This window comes from Phodopus roborovskii, unplaced genomic scaffold (assembly GCF_943737965.1).
Source record: "Phodopus roborovskii unplaced genomic scaffold, PHOROB, whole genome shotgun sequence".
Taxonomy (NCBI): Eukaryota; Metazoa; Chordata; class Mammalia; order Rodentia; family Cricetidae; genus Phodopus; species Phodopus roborovskii.
Genome location: NW_026126407.1, coordinates 18,438,358 through 18,464,410, shown reverse-complemented (window position 1 = coordinate 18,464,410; position 26,053 = coordinate 18,438,358). Strand labels below are relative to the sequence as shown.

The 26,053-nt window shown below is 38.7% G+C and overlaps 1 protein-coding gene across 23 annotated transcripts in view; it reads right to left on the bottom strand.

The window, feature by feature from the left end:
• The window catches only part of Ncor1 (nuclear receptor corepressor 1), a 143,110-nt gene that overhangs the window by 111,171 nt on the left and 5,886 nt on the right, over positions 1-26,053 (bottom strand). For all 23 annotated transcript variants that reach the window (XM_051180412.1, XM_051180428.1, XM_051180411.1 and 20 more), the window contains exons 2-3: positions 11,027-11,204; positions 109-248 (exon numbers count right to left, since the gene is read on the bottom strand). In XM_051180412.1, coding sequence (XP_051036369.1) covers positions 109-248; positions 11,027-11,134 — 248 coding nt within the window. In that variant the 5' untranslated portion in view covers positions 11,135-11,204. The remainder of the gene's footprint in view (positions 1-108; positions 249-11,026; positions 11,205-26,053) is intronic.

The window sequence follows — 26,053 nt, the reverse complement described above, 5'->3', positions numbered from 1 at the left end:
ACACAAGCTATAAAAGACCAGTTGTAACTTTGTGAAAAATTAAAAATAACAAATAACTGATGTAATTCAATTAACCCCTAAGTAGAAACATAAAAGAAATACCATTACCTGTCAGAACCTGGGTGAAATTCTGAAAGCAAGGAAGGTCGTCTTCGAAGCTGCTGCTGCTGCTGCTGTTGTTGCTGCAAAAGCTGAGATGCCTGACTAACTTCAATATGAGAAGAGCGATAGTCAGGGACTGCAAATTCCTGGTATTAAAATAATAATAAGTTAACCATTAACTACAAATAAGAAAAGCATCATGAACAAAAACCAATTAAGAACCAGTAAAACAAATAGCAATGACAATTTTAATCCTTTAATGAGCCAATTTTTCACCAACATCTTAATTATTTCTAGTAAGATTATTTTTTCCAGCACAGTGTTGTTGGCATACGCCTTGAATCCCAACACTCAGGAGGCAGAGGCAGGTGGATCTCTGTGAGTTTGAGGCCAGCCTGGTCTACAGAGCTAGTTCCAGTACAGGCTTCAAAGCAATACAAAAGAAACCCTGCCTCGAAAAGCCCAAAAAGAAAAAAGAAAAAGGTTATTTTTTTCCTTCATGCATATGTGAGTGCCTGTTTTGTGTATGCATATATGCAGATGAATGCCATCAAGAGCTCAGAAGGTGTTTAGAACCCCTGGAGCTGGAATTATAGATGTGGGTGTTAGGAACCCAACTCCAGTCTTCTGAAAGAGCAGCAAACCCTCTCAACCACTGAGCCATCTTTGCAATCCGTATTTAAAATATTTTACATTTATTTAACTTATTGTGGAGCTGGGTGTAGGCTGTGCACATGCCATGACACATATGTGGAAGTCAGAGGAAAACCTATGACAATCAATTGTCCTCTTCCACCATGTAAGTTCTGGGTATTATTGAACTCATGTGCTCAGGCCTAGCCATCTTACTGGCTCAACATTTTAATTATTATTGTTAAAAATCGATGTCTACTTAATTGATCTCTCTAATAATAAATATGATAATCCAGCCTGGTCTACAAGAGCTAGTTCCAGGACAGCCTCTAAAAAACTGTCTTGGGAAAAAAAAAAGGAAATGAAGGGAAAAATTGGAAGAGATCAACAAATCCCTTAAAGAAAACCAGGAAAAAGCAATCAAACAAGTGAAGGAAACAGTTCAAGAATTGAAAACTTAAATAGAGGCAATAAAGAAAACACAAACCGAGAGAAATACAGAAATGGAAAATCTCGGTAAACAATCAGGAACCACAGATGCAAGCATAAACAACAGAATACAAGATTGGAAGAGAGAATCTCAGGCACTGAAGATAGAGGAGACATTCATTGATCAAAGAAAATATTAAATCCACCAATTCTTAACACAAAATATCTAGGAAATCTGGGACACCATGAAAAGACTGAATCTAAGATTAATAGGGATAAAAAAAGAAGCCCAACTCAAAGGCACAGAAAATATATTATATATTCGACAAAATCATACAAGAAAACTTTCCAACATAAAGAAAGAAATACCTGGGCCAGGCATTGGTGGCACATGCCTTTAATTCCAACACTTGGGAGACAGAGGCAGGCAGATCTCTGAAAGTTCCAGGACAAGCTCCAAAACCACAGAGAAACCCTGTCTCTAAAAGGGAGCAAGTGAGAGAGAAGGGAAGAGAGGGAGGGAAAAAAGAAAAAAGACCTATGAAAGTACAAGAAGCTTACAGAACACCAAATGAACTGAAAAAAAAAAAAAAAATAACCTTGCCACATAATAATCAAAATACTAAATATACAGAAATAAAGAAAGAATACTAAGAGCTGCAAAGGAAAAAGGCCAAGTAACATACAAAGGCAGACTTATCAGAATTACTACTGACTTCTCAATGGAAACAATGGAAGCCAGAAGGTCCTTGTCAGATGTTATACAGACACTGAGAGATCAGATACCAGCCCAGACTATTATATCCAGGAAGACTTTCAATCAGGATAGACAGAGAAAACAAGATATTCCATGACAAAAACTATATTTAAACATGTATCCACAAATCCAGCCCTACAGAAAGTACTAGAAGAAAAACTCCAACCCAAGTGAGTTAGCTACATCCACAAAAACAAAGACATTAGATAATACCATACCAGCAAATCCCTGACAAACACACGCACGCACGCATGAATGCACACGTGCAAGCAAAACCAAACCACAACAAAACAAAACAAAAAACCCAAGAACTAGCAGTCACTGATCATTATTATCCCTTAATATCAATGGATTCAATTCACCTATAAAAAGACATAGGCTAAAGCAATGGATACAAAAACAGAATCCATTCTTCTGCTGCATGCAAGAAACACACCTCAACTACAAAGAGTAAAGTTTTGGTGTGGTGATGTTATTTATGATTAAGAAAGCTTGCCTGAGGGTTCAGAATGCAAAGGTAGCCACAAGCCATAGAAATCAGGCAGTGGTGACACAGACCTTTAATCCCAGCAGCCATACTAGCTAGCCATAAAGCTAGGCAGTGGTGGCACACACCTTTAATCCCAGGACTCAGAAGACACACTTCAAGGTCACACTGAGCTACATGAAATAGATCCAGGCCTAAAGAGAAACAGATCACACAAAAGTGATCTCATCACTTGGGGTCACACACCTTAGGAGGGTAGAAAAGGAAGAAGCAAGGGTCTCATGTGGCGCATTGCACTTGCACTCTGAGGATTCATAGAGCCAGGATCACCCTTGCAGTCTCAGATAAAAGTAAGAGCTAGTGGCCAGCTGCTTTGTTTATCTGACCATCAGCTTGAACCCCAATATCTGTCTCTGGGTCTTTATTATTTATGTTAGCAGTTGGGAAAAAATGTACCAATGAAATGGATCTAAGAAACAAACTGGTATAGCTATCTTCATATCTAATAAAATAAACTTCAAACTAAAATTAGTCAAAACAGATGAAGGTCTCACAAGATGAAGTCTCAATTCTTAATATCTATCTATGTCCCAAATACAAGGGCACCCTCATTTGTAAAAGAAAAATTACCACAGCTTAAATCATATTATCAAGCCCCACACATTAACAGTGGGAGACTTCAACACTCTACTTATGACTAGACAGGTCTCCCAGACAGAAACTTAACAGAGAAATAAAGTAACTAACAGATGTTATGACTCCAATGGGCCTAACAGACATCTACAGAACATTCCACCCAAACACAAAAGAATGTATCTTCCTCTCAGCACCCCATGAAACCTTCTCTAAAATTGACTCCATACTCAGTAACAAAGCAAACTTCAACAAATACCAAAAAAATTGAAATAACTCTGTATCATATTGGATCACCATGACTTAAAGTTAGAATTCAACAACACTAATTGCAGAAAGCCCACAAACTCATGGAAATTGAACAATGCTCATCTGAATCACCAATGGATCAAAGAAATAAAGAAATTAAAGACTTCCTAAACTTCAATGAAAACAAAAGAACAGCATACCCAAACTTATGGGACACAATGAAAGCAGTGCTAAGAGGAAAGTTCATAGCACTAAATGCCTACATGAAGAAGCTATAGAAATCCCACACCAGTGAATTAATTGAACAACTGAAAGCTCTAGAACAAAAAGAAGCAAACTCACCCAAGAGGAGTAAATAGCTGGAAATAATCAAATTGAGGGGTGAAATCAATAAAATAAAAATAAAGACAACAATACAAAGAGTCAATGAGACAAAGAGTTGGTCGGGGAGAGATCAGGGATACAAGGAACATACCTAAACATAATAAAGGCAATATACAACAAGCCAATAGCCAACATCAAGCTAATAGCCAACATCATGTAGAGAAACTCAAGTCAATCCCACTGAAATCAAGACAAGCCTGTCCACTCTCTCCATATCTATTCAACATAGTACTTGAAGTTCTAGCTAGAACAATAAGACAACCAAAGGAAATCAAGGGATACTAATTAGAAAAGAAGTCAAATCTTCGCTATTTGCTGATGATGATAGTATACGTAAGTGACCCCAAAACTACTAAAACTGATTAACACCTTCAGTAACATAGCAGGATAAAGAGATTAACTTTTAAAAATAAAATCAGTAGCCCTCCTATATACAGATGATGAATGAGCTGAGAAAGAAATCAAAGAAACAACATAACAACATGCTTTACAATAGCCACAAACAACATAAAATATCTTGGGGGTAACTCTAACCAAACAAGTGAAAGACCTATATGACAAGAACTTTAAATCTTTGAAAAAAGAAACTGAAGATGACATCAGAAAATGGAAAGATCTCCCATGCTCTTGGATAGGTATGATTAACATAAAAATGGCAATCTTACCAAAAGCAATCTACAGATCCATCAAAATCCCAGCACAATTCTTCACAGACCTTGAAAAGGACAACACTCAACTTCATATGAAAAAACAAAAAACCGAGGATAGCCAGAACAATCCCATACAATAAAGGAACTTCTGGAGGCATCACCATCACAGAGTTCAAACTCTACAACAGAACTACAGTAATAAAAACAGCTTGGTATTGGCCATAAAAACAGACAGAGAACCTAAAATTATAAAATGGAAGAAGGGAAGCATCTTCAACAAATGGTGCTGGCATAACTGGATGTTAACATGTATAAGAATGCAGATAGATCCATATCTATCAACATGCACAAAACTCAAGTCCAAAAAGATCAAAGACCTCAACATAAAACCAGTCACACTGAACTTCATAGAGGAAAAAGTGGGAAGTAGCCTTGAACATGTTTACATAGGAAACCACTTCCTAAATATAACACCAGTTGTACAAACACTGAGAACAATTAATAAATGGGACCTCCTGAAACTGAGAAGCTTCTGTAAAGCAAAGGACATGGTCAACAAGACAAAATAGCAGCCTACAGAATGCGAAAATATCGTTACCAACCTCACATCTGACAGAGAACTGATCTCCAAGATATGCAAAAAACTCAAGAAACTAAACATCAAAAGACCAAATAATCCAATAAAAAAATGGGGTACAGATCTAAAAATAAGAATGAACTCTCAACAGAGGAATCTTAAATGGCTGAAAGACACATAAGGAATTGTTCAACATCTTTAGTCATTGAGGAAATACAAATCAAAACAACTCTAAGATACCATCTTATACCTGTCAGAATGGCCAAGATCAATAACTCTGATGACAGCTTATGCTGGAAAGAAGTGGAGTAAGAGAACGCTCCTCTATTGCTAGTGGGAGTGCAAACTTGTTGGAATCAGTATGGCAGTTTCTCAGAAAACTGGAAATCAATCTACCCCAAGATCCATCAATATCACTTTTGGGCATCTATCTACAGGATGCACACTCACACCACAAGGACATTTGCTCACCTATGTTCATAGCAGCATTATTTGTAATAGCCATAACCTGGAATCAACCTAGATGCCCCTCAACCAAAGAATAGATAAGGAAAATGTTGTATATTTACACGGTAGAGTACTACTCAGCCATAAAACACAATGGCATCTTGAAATTTGCAGGCAAATGGATGTAACTAGAAAAAGTCATCCTGAGTGAGGTAAAACAGACCTAGACATATGTACTCACCATAAGTGGATAAATAAAGCAAAGGACAACCAGACTATAAGCCACAACCCCAAAGAACCTAGGTAACAAAGAGGACCCTAAGAGAGACATACATGGATCTACCTGGGAAGGGGAAAAAGACAAGATCTCCTGAGTAAACTGGGGGTAAGGGAGAGGAGGGGAGACAGAGGAGAAGGTGGAAGGGAAGAGGAGGGAAGGAGTGGGGGGAAAATATATAGCTCAATAAATAAAAGCATGCAACTATAAACAAAAGTCTAAATACAAATTTTCACAGAACAATTATAGTAGCCACTGAAGAGAAAAAGAAAACAACTGTCTCTCAAAACATGCTAGAGCTACACAATATTATGCACTTATAAAAATAAAGCATTGAACATACTAGAAATAGATGTTATGTTTATTAATCCAGGCTCAAAAGACTAAATACTATTATTCCATTTACATGAAATACAAGATACAAATTCCTTGGAACAGAAAATAAATTATTGGACACCAAAGGAACGGTTGTAGGTAACAGAACTGTTCTAGGTAGCACATGTAATATAAAGCTTTAGAATATAAAATTTTACATTGTGTAGATTAAATAAAGTTCTAAAAATCATAAACAGATAAAATTAAACTAAGGCTCAAATAGAATGAGCTCTTCTCTATAAGCAGGTAACAGAAAAGCATAGGTCACAGGCTACTTAAGAAGAAACTTCACAAATTCGAAAATGTAAAAATTAAAAGGAGGGCCTGGAGAGATGGCTCAGTGTTTAAGACCTAGGGTTCAATTCCCAGCACTACAAAGCAGCTCACAACTACCTGTAACTCCAATTCCAGGGGATATGACACCTTCACACCAATACATATAAAATAAAATTTTAAGGGGAGGGGGACTCATTTAAACATTTTAAATGTACCAAAAGAATTTATGTTCAAGGAAACAAGTAAAAGATTAAATGAAAGTAAGAGTGGAAAGGATGAGTCAACCAGCAAAGCCCTTGCCCAAAATTCCTGACCACCTCATCTCAGTCATCAAAACCTACAGTGGGAGGAGAACCAAACCCTCAAAGTTGTCCTCGGACTTCCACACTCATGCCATGGCACATGCCCTCCAGCACTCACATACATCATACATATACACACCATAATACTAGTAAATAAATACAAATGTAAATAAAATTTTGAAGTAGAAAAAGATATATTACCATCAAAAATATGTAATAATAACCTCAAAAAGAAAGAGAATCCTAAAGGTCTTTTGGTCACTGAAATATGAAAGTCCCTAAATCTATGGAAGTAGTAACTAAGAGCTGAGGAAGGTCTTCCAGAGGACTGCAACAGATATGAGAAGATACCCACCACGACAGGTAACAGGCAATAATCCTAAGAAATAACACATTTTTCTCAAGTTAGAAATGATAATCCTTAGATTTTAAAAGAACCAAGGAAAAAAGCATAAAGTAATTTTAAAAATTAGTCCACAGTCAATACATTAAATTTTTAGAGGGCTGGAAGATGGCTCAGCAGGTAGAAGTATCTGCCATCAGACCTGAAAACCTAAGTTCAATCCCTGGAACACATATGGTAGGAGGAGAATCAACTCCAACAAGTTGTCTGACCTCCACAATGTACTGTGGCATGCATACGAACACATACACATACATATAAACAAATAATGCAAATTTAATTTTCGAATTATTTAGGAATCAAAGCACAGGCTTCCTACTAACAAGGGTACTAAGAACAGCACTGACTTATCAGCAGAAATGAACACAAGCAAACAGACAACAGCACAGAGCAGGTTCCAAGAACAGCTTTGACTCTACAAGTTCAGTAGAGTATCGTCATTCACCAAGAACAATGACATTTTCACCACTGGGCGGTGCTGGCCCATGCCTTTGATCCCAGCACTTGGGAGACAGAGGCAAGCAGATCTCAATGAGTTCAAGGCCAGCCTGGTCTACAGATCGAGTTCCAGGACATAAGACTATGACACAGTCGAATCCTGTGGAGGGAGGAGGGGTTCAGAATTCAAGAACTCTGCAAACATATCAGCCACTGATGTTTTCTGAAAGATTTTGAGGTTCTGAATTATTCAAAAATGAGTGGGAGGGGAGAAAAAAAAAGATGACACAACAGTGCACAGCAGCTTCCAGTTTCTGAGCATGTAACACTGTCTAGACCATCTCATGGGGGAGAGGGAACTTTAGAAAAATCAAATGGTAGAATCTAGCTGGACACAAGAGCATGTCTAGAATACCAGTCCCCAGTACTTAACCTGGGCTACATAAGAAACTGAAGGACAGATAGACAAACAGACAGGAACTTCATAGAAACTATTTTCAGATAGTGGAACTCTTGAGAGAAAAAAAGTAAACTTTTTTTTTTGGGGGGGGGTTTCGAGACAGAGTTTCTCTATGTAGCTTTGGAGCATATCCTGAACTAGCTCTGTAGACCAGGCTAGCCTCAAATTCAGAGATCTACCTACCTCTGCCTCCCAAGTCATATGCTATTGCGGTAAATAAGGATCAGGATAAACAAATAGGCCGAATAGATGTTTATTCAGGGAGAAATAACTTACAACCTAGACAGATGAACACCAGGAAATTCAACCCGATCCTCTCCTGTCCGAGTCACGCCAGAAAGAGAGCACCTTTCCTGGCCCCCTCCGACCTCCTTCCACAGGTCACTTCCGCCCATGGCTCCACCCCCCAATGGGCGTGGTCAGTGCCACAGAAGGACTATCTCACTACAATTCCCCTTTTAGTCTAAAGAAAAGATTTAGGCTTAATACAAAACTATATACAAAACAGTGAATAACAAGTGTGCTCCAAGAAAAGGAAAATCGAGAACAAAATGACCTACAATATGCTACCAATGCCCAGCTTTTAGGATCAATTTTAATGTCTACAGCCCTAGGTGTTCAAATAGGGCTCTACAATCATGGTTATTGAAGACACAGTGATATAGGTTTATAGAAGTCAGAATTTCTAAAGATTTCTAGAGAGGAGGTAATTATATACAAAAAGATTTCTTAAACATGAATTTGGTTCCCTTAAGTCTTTGCAGAGAGTGAAAACTCACAAGGCTGGGTTACTTCTGTTTCTGGATCAAAGAACAATTAGGGGAACTTACTCATTCAAGTCATCCTGTGACCTCCACAAGCACACAAAGACACATGCAGTGATATAAACAAACAAAACAGCAGCACAAGAATCCAGAAAAACCAGTAATCACATGGATAGCACTGGAGCAAGAAGAAATAAAACTTAACACCCAATCATGATAAAAAACTGTCAACTAGCTGGGTGGTGGTGGCATGTACACCTTTAGTCCCAGCACTTGGAAGGCAGAGACAGATGGATTTCTATGAGTTTGAGGCCAGCCTAGTCTACTGAGCAAGTTCTTGGAAAGCCTCCAAAACTACTGAGAAACCTTGTCTCAAAAAAACCAAAAATTAAAAAGGAAACCTAGGAACAGAAAGCAACTTCAGCCAAACAAGAGAATCTACAAAAACATACAAGTACATTAATATTTTTCTCTGGAAACATAAGGATATCCATTCTCATCCTAAATCAAAGCCATATTTTGAAGAGGTCCTCAGAGATACTCAACTGTATTTAATTGATAATTTGCTTTCTTATTTTCCAAGATGGCCATTTCAATTTGTGCTGTCTAGTTTTATGTTAACTTGACACAAGCTAGGGATCACTGGGAAGAAGGAACACTGAGACAATGCCCCATCAAACTGGCCTATGGAGCATTGTCTTAAGTGATGGCTGATAAGGACAGCCTCAGCTCACTGTGGGTGGTGTCACCTCTGGTCGAATCGTCCTGAGGTGTATGAAGAAGCAAGCTAAGCAAACCATGAGGAGCAAGCCCAGAAGCAGCATTCCTCCATGGCTTCTGTTTCAGTTCCTGCCTCCAGGTTCCTATGCTCACTTCCCTCAGTGATGGAATGTGACCCAAAAGTTGTAAAGATGAAATAAACCCTTTCTTCCTTGTGTTACTTATGATCCTAGTAGCAATAGAAATCCTAACTAAGACCTAATTGTTCCTTTCCTTGTTTTGTTTTTGAAATACTCCATGTAGTCCAGATTGTCCTTAAACCTGAAATACACCTGCTGTATTCCACTTGCTGAGTTCTACAATTGCAGGCAGATGCTACCACACTCAACATTCCTTTTCTATATTTTCCTTTAAATATCTTACATTGCTAGCTTTCATTCAATAAGCTGGGAGTTTCACCTCATATTTAATTTTTCAAAAGGTTATGCTACGCATAGAAACTTTACCTTCCTACCATCAAATCTCTCACTGAGGTAGAGATGTTTATTCTAAAACTAAGGAGAGGCCAAATTATCTAGCCAGCTTAAAACTCAACTAGAAGCTGGGCATTGGTGGTATACACCTCTAGTCCCAGCACTCTTGAGTCAGAGGCAGGTGGATCTCTATGAGTTTGAGGCCACTCTGGTCTACAGAGCGAGTTCCAGGACAGGCTCCAAAACATTACTGAGAAACCCCGTCTCGAAAAACAAACAAACAAAAAAAAAACCTCAACTACAACACAGAATGTAAATATGGTATTATCCTAGAAATGTAGACAACTTACTCTTTCCTGTGATTAATTCCTATAATCAAAATTAGAAAGAGAGGGCTAGTGAGATGGCTCAGCAGGTGAAGGCACTCATCAGGTTGAAGACAACCTGATATCAATCCCTGGAACCCACATGGTAGCTAGAGACAACTAACTCCAGTCCTCTGATCTACACATGTATGCCAGCACATGTACACATACAAAATAAATAAATAAATGTAAAAAAATTAAGAGAGGAATTCAATCTCTGAAATCTAACAGAAAACCACAGAAAGAAGACAGATAATTAAGTGGGCAGTGGTGGCACAGGCCTTTAATCCCAGCACTTGGGAGGCAGAAGAGGATCTCTGATTTCAAGGTCAGTCTACAGATAGAGTTACAGGACAGCCAGGGCTACACAGAAAAACCCTGTCTCAAAAAGCTACACAGAAAAAAAAACAAAACAAAGCAAAACAAAAAAAATTCTGAAACTTAGGCTCCTTGTAGATGGATGAATGTATGTATGTATGTATGTATGTATGTATGTATGTATGTATTAAAAGTATACTTTTTGGAGGTGTGCATGCGCGTGTTATACGTTGTGTGCATGTATGTATATTTTTTAGATGAAGTCTTATTTATCCATGATTGGCTTCAAATTTGCTATATAGCCAAGGCTGGTATTGAACTCCCATCCTTTAGTCTCTGGTCCTGAATGGCTGGAATTACAGGCATGTTCCATCACACCTGGCTGTAAATGATTCTTGTCATTCAAAAGTAATAACAAGCACATTCCATTACTAGCCAATAAATCTATTACATAGGAAAGGTGAAACCACAAAGTATATACGCATTTTGACAGCTAATATGCCTTACCTGCTGGTGTCTGGTGCTGGGAAAAGTATACTGAACAGAATGTGAAGGATAACGGCTTTGCTCTGTGCTGAAAGCTCCTTGATTGGGAGGGTAACCTGAACTTGACATTATCAGTAAAGACGTCCTCACTGGGCTGTGAGATCAGGTCCAACAAACAACCATGTTTCTAGGAAACAACCTACAAAGGATGGGAAAAGAGAATTCGTAAGCACTAAAACATGAAATGTCCTAATAAATGATAACTATACAAACAAAGCTATACAAACAAAACCACAATTGCCAGTCAAAGCTCCCTCATATGTTTACTTAAAACACATAATTAAAGTTTGATAAACATTGCATCTTTTCCTCTACACAAACTATGGTGGATATACAAAGGATATTACAGTCCCTGAAACAGCCCAGAAACAGCATTGACTTTCGACTTTTCTTTCCAGGGTCAGTGTTCATAAGCAGCATGTGACTTTCCTTGTCCTTATTAAAAGTGCTCCTTTACAGGCAGATCTTTGTGAGTTCGAGGCCAGCCTAGTCAAAAGAGTGAGTTCCAGGACAGGCTCCAAAGCAATACAAAGAAACCCTGTCTTGAAAAAAAAAAAACCCAAAAGTTCTCCTTTACTTAATCGAGACTAAACAGACTTTTATTATAATCTCAGCAACAACCCAAATGGCATGTTTATCAACTGATGTTACAATGACAAGGGTATGAGGGGGGTTACTGTTGTTTTCTAACCATGGTAAAACATATGAAATAGAAAAGTTACTGTTTTAACCATTTTTAAGTAAACTGTTCAATAGCATTAAATAATTCACACATTTATGTATGATTTGTGTATATTATTTCTATTTAACACTTCATATTGCTGTAATGAATTTTGATAGTAAAGGTAAAATGTTGTATTTTCTACACACCTCTGTGTAGCACGAATTCTGACCAGTATTAATAATATAAAAAACTCAAGAGTCACCTATCAGGGGTTGAAAGCTGAAATATCAGAAAAGCAAAGCAGCCAGCCACTAGAGTTCTTAGCTCTACCAATGCTCAGACCAAAAGCAATCCTGTCTTCAAAGTGCATTTCTCTCGCCTCTTCCTGCCTTATATTCCTCTTTCTACCCAGCCACACATCACTCCTGTCTCCACCTCCATAGTGCTGGGATTAAAGGCATGTGATCCCAAGTGCTGAGATCATCTTTGTGTGAACTCTGCTTCTCTTTTAGTACGATTTAATCTCATGTAGCTCAGGGTGGCCTTGAAATCACAGAGATTCATCTGCCTCTGTCTCCCAAGTGAATAAAGGTGTGGACTACCTGGCCTCTATGCCTAACTAATGTGGCTAGCTTTGCATTCTCATTTTCAGGCAAGCTTTATTTGTTAGATCACAAACAAAATACCATCACACCTTTGTAAACCTATGCTCTTCAAACCACTGGCACAAAATGGTCAAGGCATACAACCTTGTGTGAGGGGGCACAAGACAATAAGAAACAATAACTGGAAAGAAATATAATATTTATAATAAAGTGTTATTAAAAAATAGGTGAACAAGGTGGGCAAGGGTTATCATAGAAAGCCAGTTTAAAGTAATGTCCCATGTCCTGGAATCTAAAACAGCCCGAGTCTACATAAATGGAATCACACAAGCCCAAGATAAAAGCAAACTTGGCAGTCAGGAGGCTGAAGGAGAAAAAAAGAGGGACGAAAGGAGGGAGGAGCTGCGGTGAGGCTAGAAGAGTTTGGACAATTGTATTGAGAGCACTTTCTCATCTTCCTCCCACCCACCCCATCCTCAGGGGTGGGTGGGTGGGTGTGGGTGTGTGTGTGTGTGTGTGTGTGTGTGTGTGTGTGTGTGTGTGTGTGTGTGGAGAGAGAGAGAGGAGAGAGAGAGGGGGAGAGAGAGAGTGAGGGAGAGAGAGGGAGAGAGAGAGAGAGAGAGAGAGAGAGAGAGAGAGAGAGGAGGGAGAGAGAGAGAGAGAGAGAGGGAGAGGACAGAGAGAGGGAGGAGAGAGAGAGAGAGAGAGAGAGAGAGGGAGGGAGGAGAGAGTATTATGTGAATTATTTGTTCTGGAATGCTTGTTCCAAATTTAAAAGACTTTCTCCATTGCTAAATTCTAAAAAGATTAGACTTCAAGTTTTAGATTTTTTTTTTTTTTTTAATACCAACCCTCACTCCCAAAACAGGGTTTCTGTGTAGCCTTGGCTGGCCTCAGAACTCCCAGAGGTCTACCTGCCTCTGCCTTTGCCTCCCCAAGTGCTGGGACATGTGCCACCAGGCCCAGCTATAATTTATCTTCTTAAACACTCAGAGGTTTTTTTGAGGTTTTTTTCCTTTTCCCAAAAATAAGGGGCATAACTGTATTTCCTTCCCAAACTAATAGTTAATTGTCCCAACAAAACACTTGGTTAATAAAATGCCATCTTTGTTACTTTTGAGCAATTAAGTGAATATCCTGGAAAAACTCACATGCTAACATTCAAAAGGCATTTACTGTAGCACCACAATAAGAAAAGTTAAAGAAACTCTCAGTTCCAGTTAATATTTTGTGTTATGTTCATATAATAAAAACTGTACCAGAGTTACAGTAAGCTACAGGTACATATTTCAGAACATATACAACTCTGTTGACATCTCATCCAATATTGCCATATACTACAAACAAGACACTTATGGTTTATAATATACATTAAATTTAAAAAGCACCTACTCCAGGATAATGAATACATCTCAGGAAGGAAGGAGTACCATCTATAACACTGTTTATTCAAAACTGAGGAACTGACAAGATGGCTCAGTAGATAGCTATGGTTCAACATGGTGACCTGAGTTCCATCTCCAGAACCCACATGGTAAAGGGAAAAGACTTTGTCTTATTTTCACAGATGCACTATAGAACATGTACATGAATGCACACACAAATAAATGTTTTTTAAAAGTTTTTACAGCAGAAGCAAGCTCAATAAAATATTGCTTCCTTGAACACCAATACTATGTAAACAAACAACCACTGGTTATACTGCTCTCTGCACATTTTTTAAAATTTATTTCATATGTATATAGGCATTTAGCCTGAATGTATGTATGTTGAGCACATGCAGGAAAAAGTCAGAATGGGGTTATGGGTTGTTGTGATATTTTGTTTCTGATCTAACAAATGAAGGTTGCCTGAAGATCAGAGTGCAAAGCTAGCCATACTAGCTAGCTATAGAGGCCAGGCAGTGGTTGTACACACCTTTAATCGCAGCACTCACTCGGGAGATAGATGCAGATGGATCTCTGTTAGTTCAAGGCCACTCTGAGCTACAAGAAATTGATCCCATCTAAAAGAGAAACAGAGCTCACACAAAGGTGATCTCAGCACTTGGGATCCCATACCTTTAATCCCAGCAGCACTAGAGAGGAATTTAAGGCAGGAGGAGACAGGAGCTCAGTGCAGTCTGAGAAACTGTGCGGTATGAGATGCAGTCTGAGGACAGGATGGCCTTTTCAGTCTCAACATTGGTGGTGAGAACTCTCTAGTGGCTGGCCGCTTTGCTTCTCTGTTCTTCAGCTTTAACCCCAATATCTGTCTCTGGGTTATTAAGGCCAACTAGAATTCCTACTAGAAACACAGGAACTAAAACTGGGTCCCCTAATAGCCAGGTATGGCAGCACACACCCTTAGTCCCAGCACTCGGGAAAGAAAAGCTGGAGGATCTCTGAGATCTGAGTTCGAGGCCATGAGTTCGAGGACAGCGTAGTCTACAGAGCAAGTTCAGGACAACCAGGGCTGTTACACTGAGGAAACCATGTCTTGAAAAAAAAAAGTTTTTCTTTTATTATTATGTTCACGGGGAGGGATGTGCCTGTACACATGCATGCACACATGTGTGTACATATAAAACACAGTATAATGGTGGTGGTGGTCAGAGAACAACTCTGTGCAGTCAGTCCTTTTCTACCTTTACACGAGGTTCAGAGGCCAAACTCAAGTCCCCAGGCCTATGGAAGCCAGCACTGTGCTTTACAGCTAAGTCATCTCACCAGCCCTACACTTTTTAAAACAGATGGCATGGTAACAATTTGATGTCTATTGGGACAAGTTTCCCTTCACTGCACTTCATAGTTGCTTATCTTTCAACGCCCTTGCCTTTTGTATATAACACATTTCCTCTTTCACTCAAGTATGGAGTCTTCTTTTCAGGTCCAATAAAAACTCTGCGCAGAGTGGTGGTGGCACACACCTTTAGTCCCAGCAATCAAGAGGCAGAGGCAGGAAGATCTCAGAGTTCAAGGACAGCCTAGTCTACAGAGTGAGTTCCAGGACAGCCAGAGCTGTTACAAAGAAACTATGTCTCCAAAAACAAAAACCCAAAGAAAACCTCTGGGTGGAGTCAGGCCTTATAGCACAGGCTTATAATCCCAGCTATTCAGGAGCTGAGAGGCAGGAGACCTGTCTGGGATATAAAACAAGTTCAAGGCCAACCTGAGCAATAATTAACACACCTCTGCCTCAAAGAAAAGAATACTCCTCTAGAAGAAAACATATAAACACTGAATTAATAGACTAAATGGAGAGGAGACGTCTTTATCTTTATACTACTGGATATTCCTATCCTTGAGTATAATTACAGGTTTTGCTCCAGAGAGCAAATAAAGTAAGAATGAGCATAATTAAGATAGGAATACTTTACAAATATAATTGAAAACTTTTTTTTATATATTGTGAAAAAGGATATATGTAGAATGTATATAGAAATTCCACTTGAATAACAAAAATATGTAAAATTTTGATGAAAATGTATACATGCATACATAAATAGGGGACAAGAATTATCCATATGTTAAAATTTAAAATGTATACACAAATATATATATTATGTGTATATAACACACACATGCGTGTGCGTGTGTGTATCCATTACCCACCCCATTTAATATTTTGTGGCCCCTGGCCATACTGGCTTTTGTTTTTAAGGAAAGACGGTTACCTGGCAATGGTGGTACACGCCTTTTATTCCAGCACTTGGGAGACTGAGGCAGGTGGGTCTCTGGAAGTTTGAGGCCAGCCTGGTCTACAGAGCTATTTCCAGGACAGCTAGGGCTACACAAAGAAACCCTGTCTCAAAACAACAACAACAACCAAAAAAAAAAAAAAAAATGTAAGAAAGGAAAAAAAGAAGGGGGGGGGGAGAGAGAGAGAGAGGAAGAAGAAGAAGTAGAGGAGGAGGAGAAGGAGGAGGAGAAGAAGAAGAAGAAGAAAAGACAGGTTTCATTAACCAGGACAAGCCCTGAACTCCCCACCTCCCCTGTGCTAGGCAGGCACTTCTACCAACCCTCAGTTGCTTTCTATACTCTTTGTTGTGGTTGTTCCCCTCCATGCTGGGCATCAAACCCAGGTTTCTGCACCTGCTAGATAAAGATACTGGGGGGGGGGGGGGGGGGGGTGAGAGGCAAGTGAGCAAACTTGGGCCAATTTCACCATTTTTTTCAGTCTTTACCCAATTAGGTTTAGAAAATAGTTTTCTAGAAGCGACAAACTAACTTGAAAACAACTTTGAGAAAAAACTTTAAGAATCATCTGAGAGCGCTGACTAGCTGTTTCCTCCAAGACCCAAGGCAGGAGAGTCAGCAACTGTGAGGATGTGAGGTTTGGAGAGATCATGGACTAACAGACTATAGATCTGAGGAACAGAACTTAGCAGCTCTTCCAGTATCAGCCAGCAGTGGCAACAGGAGATGCTGATGCTCTCTACAGTGCTTTGTAGCTTTTGTAGCAACAGGAACTTAACTCGGGTCTTGGCTTCTTCACTAATACCGAGTGCAGATATTCAGTAGAACCAGGCACTCAAACCACTCAAGGCCATTCCCATATCTACAGACCTACACATGCTCAGATTGAGGGTTTAAAAGTCAACAGTTGTGGGTTGTTGGGTGGAGGTAGAGGGTTATGGGTTTGTGTTTTCAGAAATAACTAAATAGGTCTGATTCGGGAGTTCTTAAAAGTACCAAAGATTCAAAATTTAAATTCTATTTCCCATCCTTGTGCTCCATGTGCTACCTAGCTGCAATTTCAGAAAGCAGCCAAAAGTAGAGTGTCCTTTAGAAACATTTATACACATATAAGCACAATCACATAGTGATAGCATACTACATACACTATGTTGTTCTTATTATTTAGCATATCTTGGTAGTCATCTACAATTCACAAAGTATTTTCCCTTCTATAAAAGATTTCATTATATGAATGTTCATGCATATTTTCTAAATGTTTTCTAAGTAATTCTCATCTGCAACCCTAAGAAATGTTTAAGTAATCTATCTCTAAACTCCCCTAAATCAGATTATCTGATGTACATGAAGTGTGTGTGTGTGTTTCTTTTGTTTTGTTTTGTTCGAAGCAGGGTTTCTATAACAGCCCTGGCTGTCCTGGAACTTGCTCTGTAGAACAGCCTGGCCTCGAACTCACACAGATCCTTCCTGTCTCTGCCTCCCAAATGCTGGGATTAAAGACTTGTGCAACCACATCCAACAATATATGTATATCTATAAATGATTTGAGAGAGAGAGAGACAGATATCCATGTGATAAAGGAGTTGTGGTGGTACATGTCTATCTATAATCCCAGCCCTTGAGGATAAGGCAAAAAGATTGTGCATTCGAGGCCAGCCTGAGCTATGCACAAAGACCCTATAACAAAGAATAACTAAGAGCAAAAGTGGAGCCAGGCAGTGGTGGCACACACCTTTAATCCCAGAATGGGGGAGAGGAGGGAGGCAGGCCGATCTCTATGAGTTCAAGGCCAGTCCCATCTACAGAATAAGTTCCAGGACAGGCTCCAAAACTCGAAAAACAAAAAACAAACAAAAAAACAAAACCCTTCAGAATGTCCTTGGTTTTGAGGAATGAGTTTAGTGAAGTTTGACATCTGTATTGATTTGAATAGATATGACCTGTATAGACTCATATGTTTGAATGCTTAGCCCATAGGGAGCGGCACTATTAGGAAGCGTGGCTTGTTGGAATAGGTGTGGCCGTGTTGGAGGAAGTATGTCACTGTGGGGACAGGCTTTCAGGTCTAAAATATGCCCAAGCTACGTCCAGTAGAGTATCTCCTTCTGCTGCCTGTGGATCAAGATGTAGAATTCAGCTCCGTCTCCAGCACTATGTCTGCCTGCACACTGCCATGTCACATCATAACGATAATGGACTAAACCTCTGAAACTATAAGCCAGCCCCAATTAAATATTTTCCTTTTTAAGTATTGCCATGGGCATGGTATCTCTACACAGTAAAAGAAACTCAAAATGAGACAATTTTCTCAGAAATAAAATAACCCATCCCACCCAACATAAGCAATAAGTAGCTAAATCATAGGACTACCCCTTAAAGATAAACAAATTTGTGGGTTAGGGCAACCTATTCCAATCTCATTTAGATGCAGCCTGGAGGTTTTTATGACCCCCATCCTCAAAACTTATCATAATACAAACAGAAAGTGTTCAGACCTTCTGTTTCCTAACTTGGGAAATTTTCTCAAACATCTCATTTAGAAGCCAAAGATAGAAAGGCAAAATCTCTGACTCAGTAAGACTGTGCCAGTCTAGAATCTCTCTTTTCAGGTCCTCTACAATTCCATCATTCCCTCTACTACTCCAGTCCTGGGGTAGCAAGACACCTCTACAAAATAAATATCTTGCACTTCAAAACCAACTAAAATAAAACAATCCATCTAAAGGTGAGCTAAAAGGAAATATGGCACTTTTAATGTCAATGTCAAACTATAAATTCAGTTCTTTTGAAAATTATCTTTACATTTATTGTGTGTGAATATATGTGTATGTGGATGAGTGCATGGCAGAGGACAATTTGTGGGAGTAGGTTCTCTCTTTCCATCATTTGTGCTCTGGGAACTGAACTCAGGTTGGAAGGTCTACTGACAAATGCATTTACCATGAGCTGTAAATTCAGTTCTTGGAACAAAACCCAGTAACTCATGCTTGACTCATGAAATGTAAAAGTCCTATGAACTCTTTAAGAAACCAGGAAGTAGTGGCGCACTTCTTTAAACCTAGCACTCGGGAGACAGAGGCAGGCATATCTCTGTTCGAGGGCAGCCTGGTCTACAAAGCTACACAGAGAAACCCTGTCTCGAAAAAAGAAATAAAATAAAGAAACGTGATCAAGCCAGGTGTCAGGGTACACCCTTGTAGTCCCAGCAGTCAGAGGGTAGATACAGGAAGATCAGAAGTTCAGGATAAGTCTTTGTTGTCGCAGCATCTCTGAGGCCAACCAGAGCTACTTCTACAGGAGACCCTGTCTCCAAAATTAAAGTTAAAAAGAAACCAAGATTTTGTAAACAACTACCTCATATATATTTCAACACACACAATGCTTTCATATAAAAATAATGTTAAAACTAGATATCATAAGCACATCTTATTTGAATGCCACAAAACAATAAAACCAGGCTCATACACAGATGATTTAAAAAAAAGCAAAATGAGCCGGGCATGGTGTCTAATCCAAGCACTCAGGAGACATTGTCAGGCAGACCTATGAGTGTGAGACCAGCCTGGTCTACATAGTGAATTCCAGGACAGCCAGGGCTATATAGTGAGTGAGACCCTGCCTCAAAATAAAAATGCAAACAAAAAAATAATGGCAAAATGAGATTGATCTACTTAGATACTTGTTTGAATAATCTTATAAGACACACACACATACATATACATACTTACACACACTCAGAAACAACAAAATTTCAAATACAATCTGCCAAAAAGAAAAGATTAACCCTCCTCTCATGAGGAACTCCTGGCTTTTAGCCTATAGTCTTTACATAACCAAAATGTACTTGGACAGGTTTTCAAGGTGGCCTACGCTATCTTGGAAAAATATCTAAAAATATACTTCTCTGTGGCAAGTCTGCAGCTGACTCTTCAGATAAGAGTGAATCTACCACGGGTCACAGTGGAAATGAAGACCACAGTTCACCAATGTGGAAATAGGATCCTATAAAGTATTCGGTTCTATCTTACCTTTTTTAGATTATTCTGTTTTATGTGTACCAGTGTTTTGTCTATGTGTATGTATACATACCACATGCACGTATGGTGCCTGTGAAAATCAGAAAATGTCATCGGATCCCCTGGAAACTGAGCTACAAATGGTTATGATACACCATGTGGGTACTGGGAATCAAAGAGTTCTCTGTAAGAGCAACAAGTACTCTTTAAATACTCAGCCATCTTGCCACACTACAATTTAATTTTTAACTGGTAAAATAATAAAACCTGATTTCAAAAAAAAAAAAAATGAATAGAGTAGAAGAATGTTGTCTGTGGCATGGTTAAAAAATAAATAAATTTTTAAAACTACATAAACTATTGGAGTTTTACTGACTCCCACAGAATGGCCCAAGATTCCAGTCTAACTTCAAAAGAATGTTAGGCAGGTTAAAAAGGACCAGTTTCAAACTAAGAAACTAAAATTCTCCAGACTGGGACTTGTTTAAAGAAAGCCAACACCTGGAAGTCTGAATTCCAGAATAGAAACTAGAAATTATCTAAGCAAATTCTGTAATTTGTACAATACTAGAATAAATTTTCTCTTATAACATAAAGCACTATTGTTAAAAAAGAAAAGTCTCACATGACATACCCTTTTATGACAGTATAATGTCCTACTTAGAAGACAGATAAATAGAGCCAGCTAGATGGCTCAGCCGTACTTGCTACTAAGCTTCAGTTATATACTGTAACACACATAGTGGAAGGAGAAAACAGTCTCCTGAAAGTTATCCAATGAACTCTACACCTGTGCTGAAGTATGCACAGACACATACATACACATACATACATACACAAACATAAAGGTAAATAAATATTTCTTTCAAAAACAAAACACTGAGGGATGGAGAGATGGCTCAGCAATTAGAGCACTTACTGCTCTTGCAGAGAACCAGGAATTCTGTTCCAACACCTGAATGTTGATTGCAAACACTTGTAACTCCAGTTCCAGGGGATTTGATGCCTCTCCTGACCTCTGTGGGCAGGCACACACACATACACATAAAACAAAATAAATAAAAGACGGACAGATAAAATACAAAAGAAGCTAAAAAGAAAATCAAGTTAAATGACCCTAGCCTCCAGAAAACATAATACTAAAAGAAAAACTTTAATAAGGATACAATTAATTGGTGAACTTACAGTAAACATTCAAAGAAAGAATTCATAAGTAAAAGAAACACAGAGATCTTTTATTCATAAAATGAAAAGCAAGATTCCCAAGACAGCAGTGCTACATAGTAACTGTGAAACTGACCACTGTGTGGTGTGGCTATATTACTCTGAGCTAGTCCTCTGAAATTAAAACAAACAAACAAAAAGACCAATTAACTATAAGAAAGAAAGAGCCAGGTTGAGGTAGCATAATCCTTTAGTCCCAGCGCAGGAAGTAGACACAAGAGGATCTCTAGAGTTCAATGCCAGCCAGGTCTATCTACTCAGAGAGTTCCAGCCCAGCCAAGAAGGCAGAATGAAGCCTCATCAAAACAAACAACAACAAAATAAATAAATTTGTAAAAATGAACTTAATAGAGGAAAAAAAGAAACAAAGGAAATGTAAAAACTAAACAGGTTACTACTTCCTAATACTCTCCTTGAAAAACACAAAAAAGGATTCTGTATTAAGATCAAGATTTAGGGAATGGAGAGATGGGTCAGCAGTTAAGTGCAACGGCTACTCTTCCAGAGGACCCAAGTTCAATTCCCAGAACCAATATGGCAGCTCACAACTGTCTATAACTCCAGTTTCAGAGTAATCCAACACTCTTATATAGTCATACATGTAAGCAAAACACCAATACATATAATTTTTTAAATATTGGTAAGAGGGATATACACTTTTAAAAAACCACAACAGGATTTAACTTTAGGTTCTGGGGTGATTAACAGACAGTATCTAAGGAGAAGAGTTAACTTCTTTAAAAAAAAAAAAAAAAAAGAAAACATTTATTATACACCACAGTGTATTAAGGCTTTGGGTGCATGAATTCACCTCCAAATTCTGATTATACTATTACACCTAAAGTTTTAGAGAGGCTAAGTTATTCCCATATCATAAAAAGTAGTTTATGTTATTTGATGTCCCCTTTCTTTTACGCCACCAATAAAGACAAATACAAGTTACTTAAGCAAGAAAGAGTATATAAACTAAGGTATATAACAAAATGAAGGAGGGTGGAAGGCATTTTACTTTAAATGGAATTTACTTAGTTCTACAGGAAAAAAACAAAACCAAATCATCAGACTTCTATCTGAGAGAGCACAGCAGCACACCAGGACTCAAGTTCTCAGTAACACACTCCACCAGCAAGAGCCACATATACTCAAAGGCTCCCAGGCCTCTCCATCACAATTTCCACCCTCCTAATCTCTTATTATAAATAATCTTATAACTGGACTCCCCACTTCAATCTTTTCTCCAACCAAAAATCAGACTATTCAACCAAAACATATCATTCTTCTATTTAAGTTTCCTTAATGCTTTCTACAAACTACAAATAAAATCCAAACTACTTTGTGATGTGGCCTACAAGTACTACTTGATTAGGCAATTATTCAGTCCAAACAACTCCAGCTTGTTCTCCACGTCTCACTGAGCTACTGAGTCCTACCTTGACTCAGGCCTTGGTCCTTCTTTATACTTCTTGAGAATGCTTGTCCTAGACCATTCATGTAACTAATTCAGTCCTTGGTTCAAATCACATCCAGCCACCTTCCCAGAGGAGCTTTTCCTGTCACTCTTTTCCTGTCACTGGCCTTAGCAGTTACTCTCATTCAGACAGCCTTTTCTGTGTTCCTCTATCATCTGAAATGGATGAGTTTAATTAAATTCTTAACCCTACTACAATTAAAATTACCCTAATTCCCTAATATACTTTGGAATAAGAAAGAAGTATGGAATTTGAAGCAAAGTCTGAAAGTCTACTGAGGAATCTAAAAATTATTTGAACACAAAAGACAGAACATGATGTCAATTTTCCCACAATTAATCTATGATTTCAGTATTCCCATTCAATATTTAGTATTTACAATAAAACCGAAGCAAGGTGTACACACACACACACACACACACACACACACACACACACACACACACACTAAACTATGCCTCAGTGTGCGGAGACTGACATCAGGTCTCTTTCTCATTCATTCTCCACCTTATCTTTTAAGGCAAGATCTCTGACAGAACCCATAGATAACAGCCTTTTTGGCTAGACTAGCTGGGTAGTGAGGCCCCAGGATCTCCCTGTCTCCCTACCCCCAGTGCTGGGGTTACCTAAAGTCTACATGAATACTCTAGATTTGAACAAGGGGCTGCAGACTTGGGTAGCAAGCACTCTTAGCCACAAAACTATTTTTTCCAACCTCAAAATTTCTTTTTGAACTCCACAAAGTTCATCCAAAGAATTCACAGACCTGAGTAATCAAAGTTTGAAGTAAACACAATAAGAAACTAGTGACTAACCTTACAAATGCTAAAATTCATAAAGCAATAATAGCAATGCAAAGGAAACTGTAATACACATATTGAGAAATCAACTGGACAAATCAAAAAGTCTCAAAACATAGTGAGTAAAACTGATTTGGTAAATTATAATACTTGCAATTCTAACCAATATTGAGCAAAAGCAAACAGATCATTCAATAAATTGTGTCAGACCCTTAATTAATCTATAAGCCCCAAATGCCCAAAAACCAGGCAAATTCCTGGGACTCTGGAGATTGTAGTTCTTGAAAAAATAACAACAAAGCCTCATAAGAGAATATGATGGCCTATGGGTTTTGTTCATACAAGCCCAGCCAATACATGTCTCTAAACCACACAGCTAGAAAGTTTCCAGATGGTGGTCATGACCAAATTCCATCTTGTTCAGTATTTTAAATTTTAACAAAAGCTTGCTTAAATTTTGCCAAAATGGTAGAATTGGTTTTTCTGGCAAATTTCAGGATTAACAATGGGCTGTTTAGGGAGAAAAAAAACATGAAATTACATATAGTCCTTCAAATGTATTTCTATTTCACTTCCTATACTAGAAAAAAAGATTCAAAATCAAAGAATTACAATTTTAAAAAAAGGAAAAAGAAATGGAAGTCAAGCTGTGGTGGCCGGTGCCTTTAATCCTAGCACTCAGGAGGCGGAGGCAGGCAAATCTTTGTCTGAATTTGAGGCCAGACTGGTCTACAAAACAAGTTCCAAGACAGCCAGAGCTATTCAGACACACTCTCTTAAAAAAGCAAATATAGAAAGGGGGGGAAGTAAACTATAAAAATATCTAATTAAAATGTGAGACTTCTGTCTTTAAAAGATACAAAATGATACGCAGTAAAATCTTCTCACTCAACTCTCCTTTTGGAAGTTTTTGTTTGTTTCTGACATAGGGTCTTACACAGTCCAGGATGGCCTCAAGCTTACTTGAAGCCAACTCGGGTCCTGAATTCCTAATCTTCTGCCTTTGCCTAGAGCCTGGTGTGGACATGAGTCACCATACTCTGCTTGGTAGTTTTTTATGGTAGAAGTAGAACTCTATATATTTTCAAGTCTTCCTTCTCCCCCGATGTGTATACACTGACATTTGACATAAACCATACTTATTTTAGTCCTTTACTGTTAGAAGGCAAAAATTTTGTTAATGTTCCAAATACTTTCCTTCAAAAATACTTATAAATATAAAAAAATATAATTTTTTATGTGTATGGGCATTTTTGCCAGGATGCACATCTGTCCATATAGTACATGCATGCCTGGTACCCATGAAATCCAGAAAAGGGCATTAGCTCCTCTGGAACTGGAGTTACAGACAGTTGTGAGCTGCAATTGTGGGTACTAGGAACTACAGTAGGGTCCTCTGGAAGAACAGGGTTTTTTTTTCTTGTTTTTTGTTTGTTTTTTGGGGGTTTTGTTTGTCTGTTTTTGAAAAAGGGCTTCTCTGTGTAACAGCCCTAGCTGTCCTGGAACTCACTCTGTAAACCAGGCTGGCCTCAAACTCACAGAGATCCTCCTAACTCTGTCTCTGAAGTGCAGGAATTAAAGGTGCTCATCACAACCGCCCCAGTTCTAGAACAGTTTAGTGCTCCTAACCACTGGGTCACCTCTCCAGCCCCACCCCACATCCTTTTTGAGGCAGGGTCTCCCAGACTAGGTTATCATGAATCACATGACAGCCCTCCTATCTCAGAAACCCGACAGCTTCATTTCAACTATGTCAAAAGCAATATAGATGGGGATGGCAGCTTACACCTGTAATCCCAGAATCAATAGTAAGAGGCATGACTGGACTACACAGTTCCAGGCCATCATGGGCCACAAAAATGGGACGATGGACAGACACACCCATACACACACACACACACACACACACACACAACTAAGGTGCTCACTGTTTACAAGCCTGAAGACCTGAGTTCAATATCTGAACACACATAGAAGTGGATGGAAGGCAAGAACTGACTCCTAAAGTTGTCCTCTGACCACCACATACGCACCATGGTATGTTCACTCGTCCATACACATCACACACACACAAAAATAAAAAGTATTTTAAACTAATACAAAATTAAGTATCTTTTAATAATGATTATTATTACTTCAAACATGTTCAAAATTATTATCTATGTTATTGCCAAGGGAATAAACTGCCTAAAAACAGTTTGTTCTGAATCTGAACTGTGTGAGACCAAAATGTCAACAAAACAGCCTGGAGTTAATCAAATGCATGAGGAAAAAGGCAGTCCACAATCATAATGATGTCCTCAGAGCAATCTCAGAGCCTAACCTGTCATTATGGTGTGAACCTTAATTCCGGCTATTCGGGAGGCTGAGACAGGATTATTTTAACTCAGACGTTCAAGGTCAGTCTGGGCAACACACCAAACCCTATTCACAATATATTCAATAGCTGAGGTTAGGTAGTAGGTTATTGGTACAGCACTTGCCCACTGTGAGCCAGGTCCTGGGTTCCATTCCTTATACTGCCATACTACAG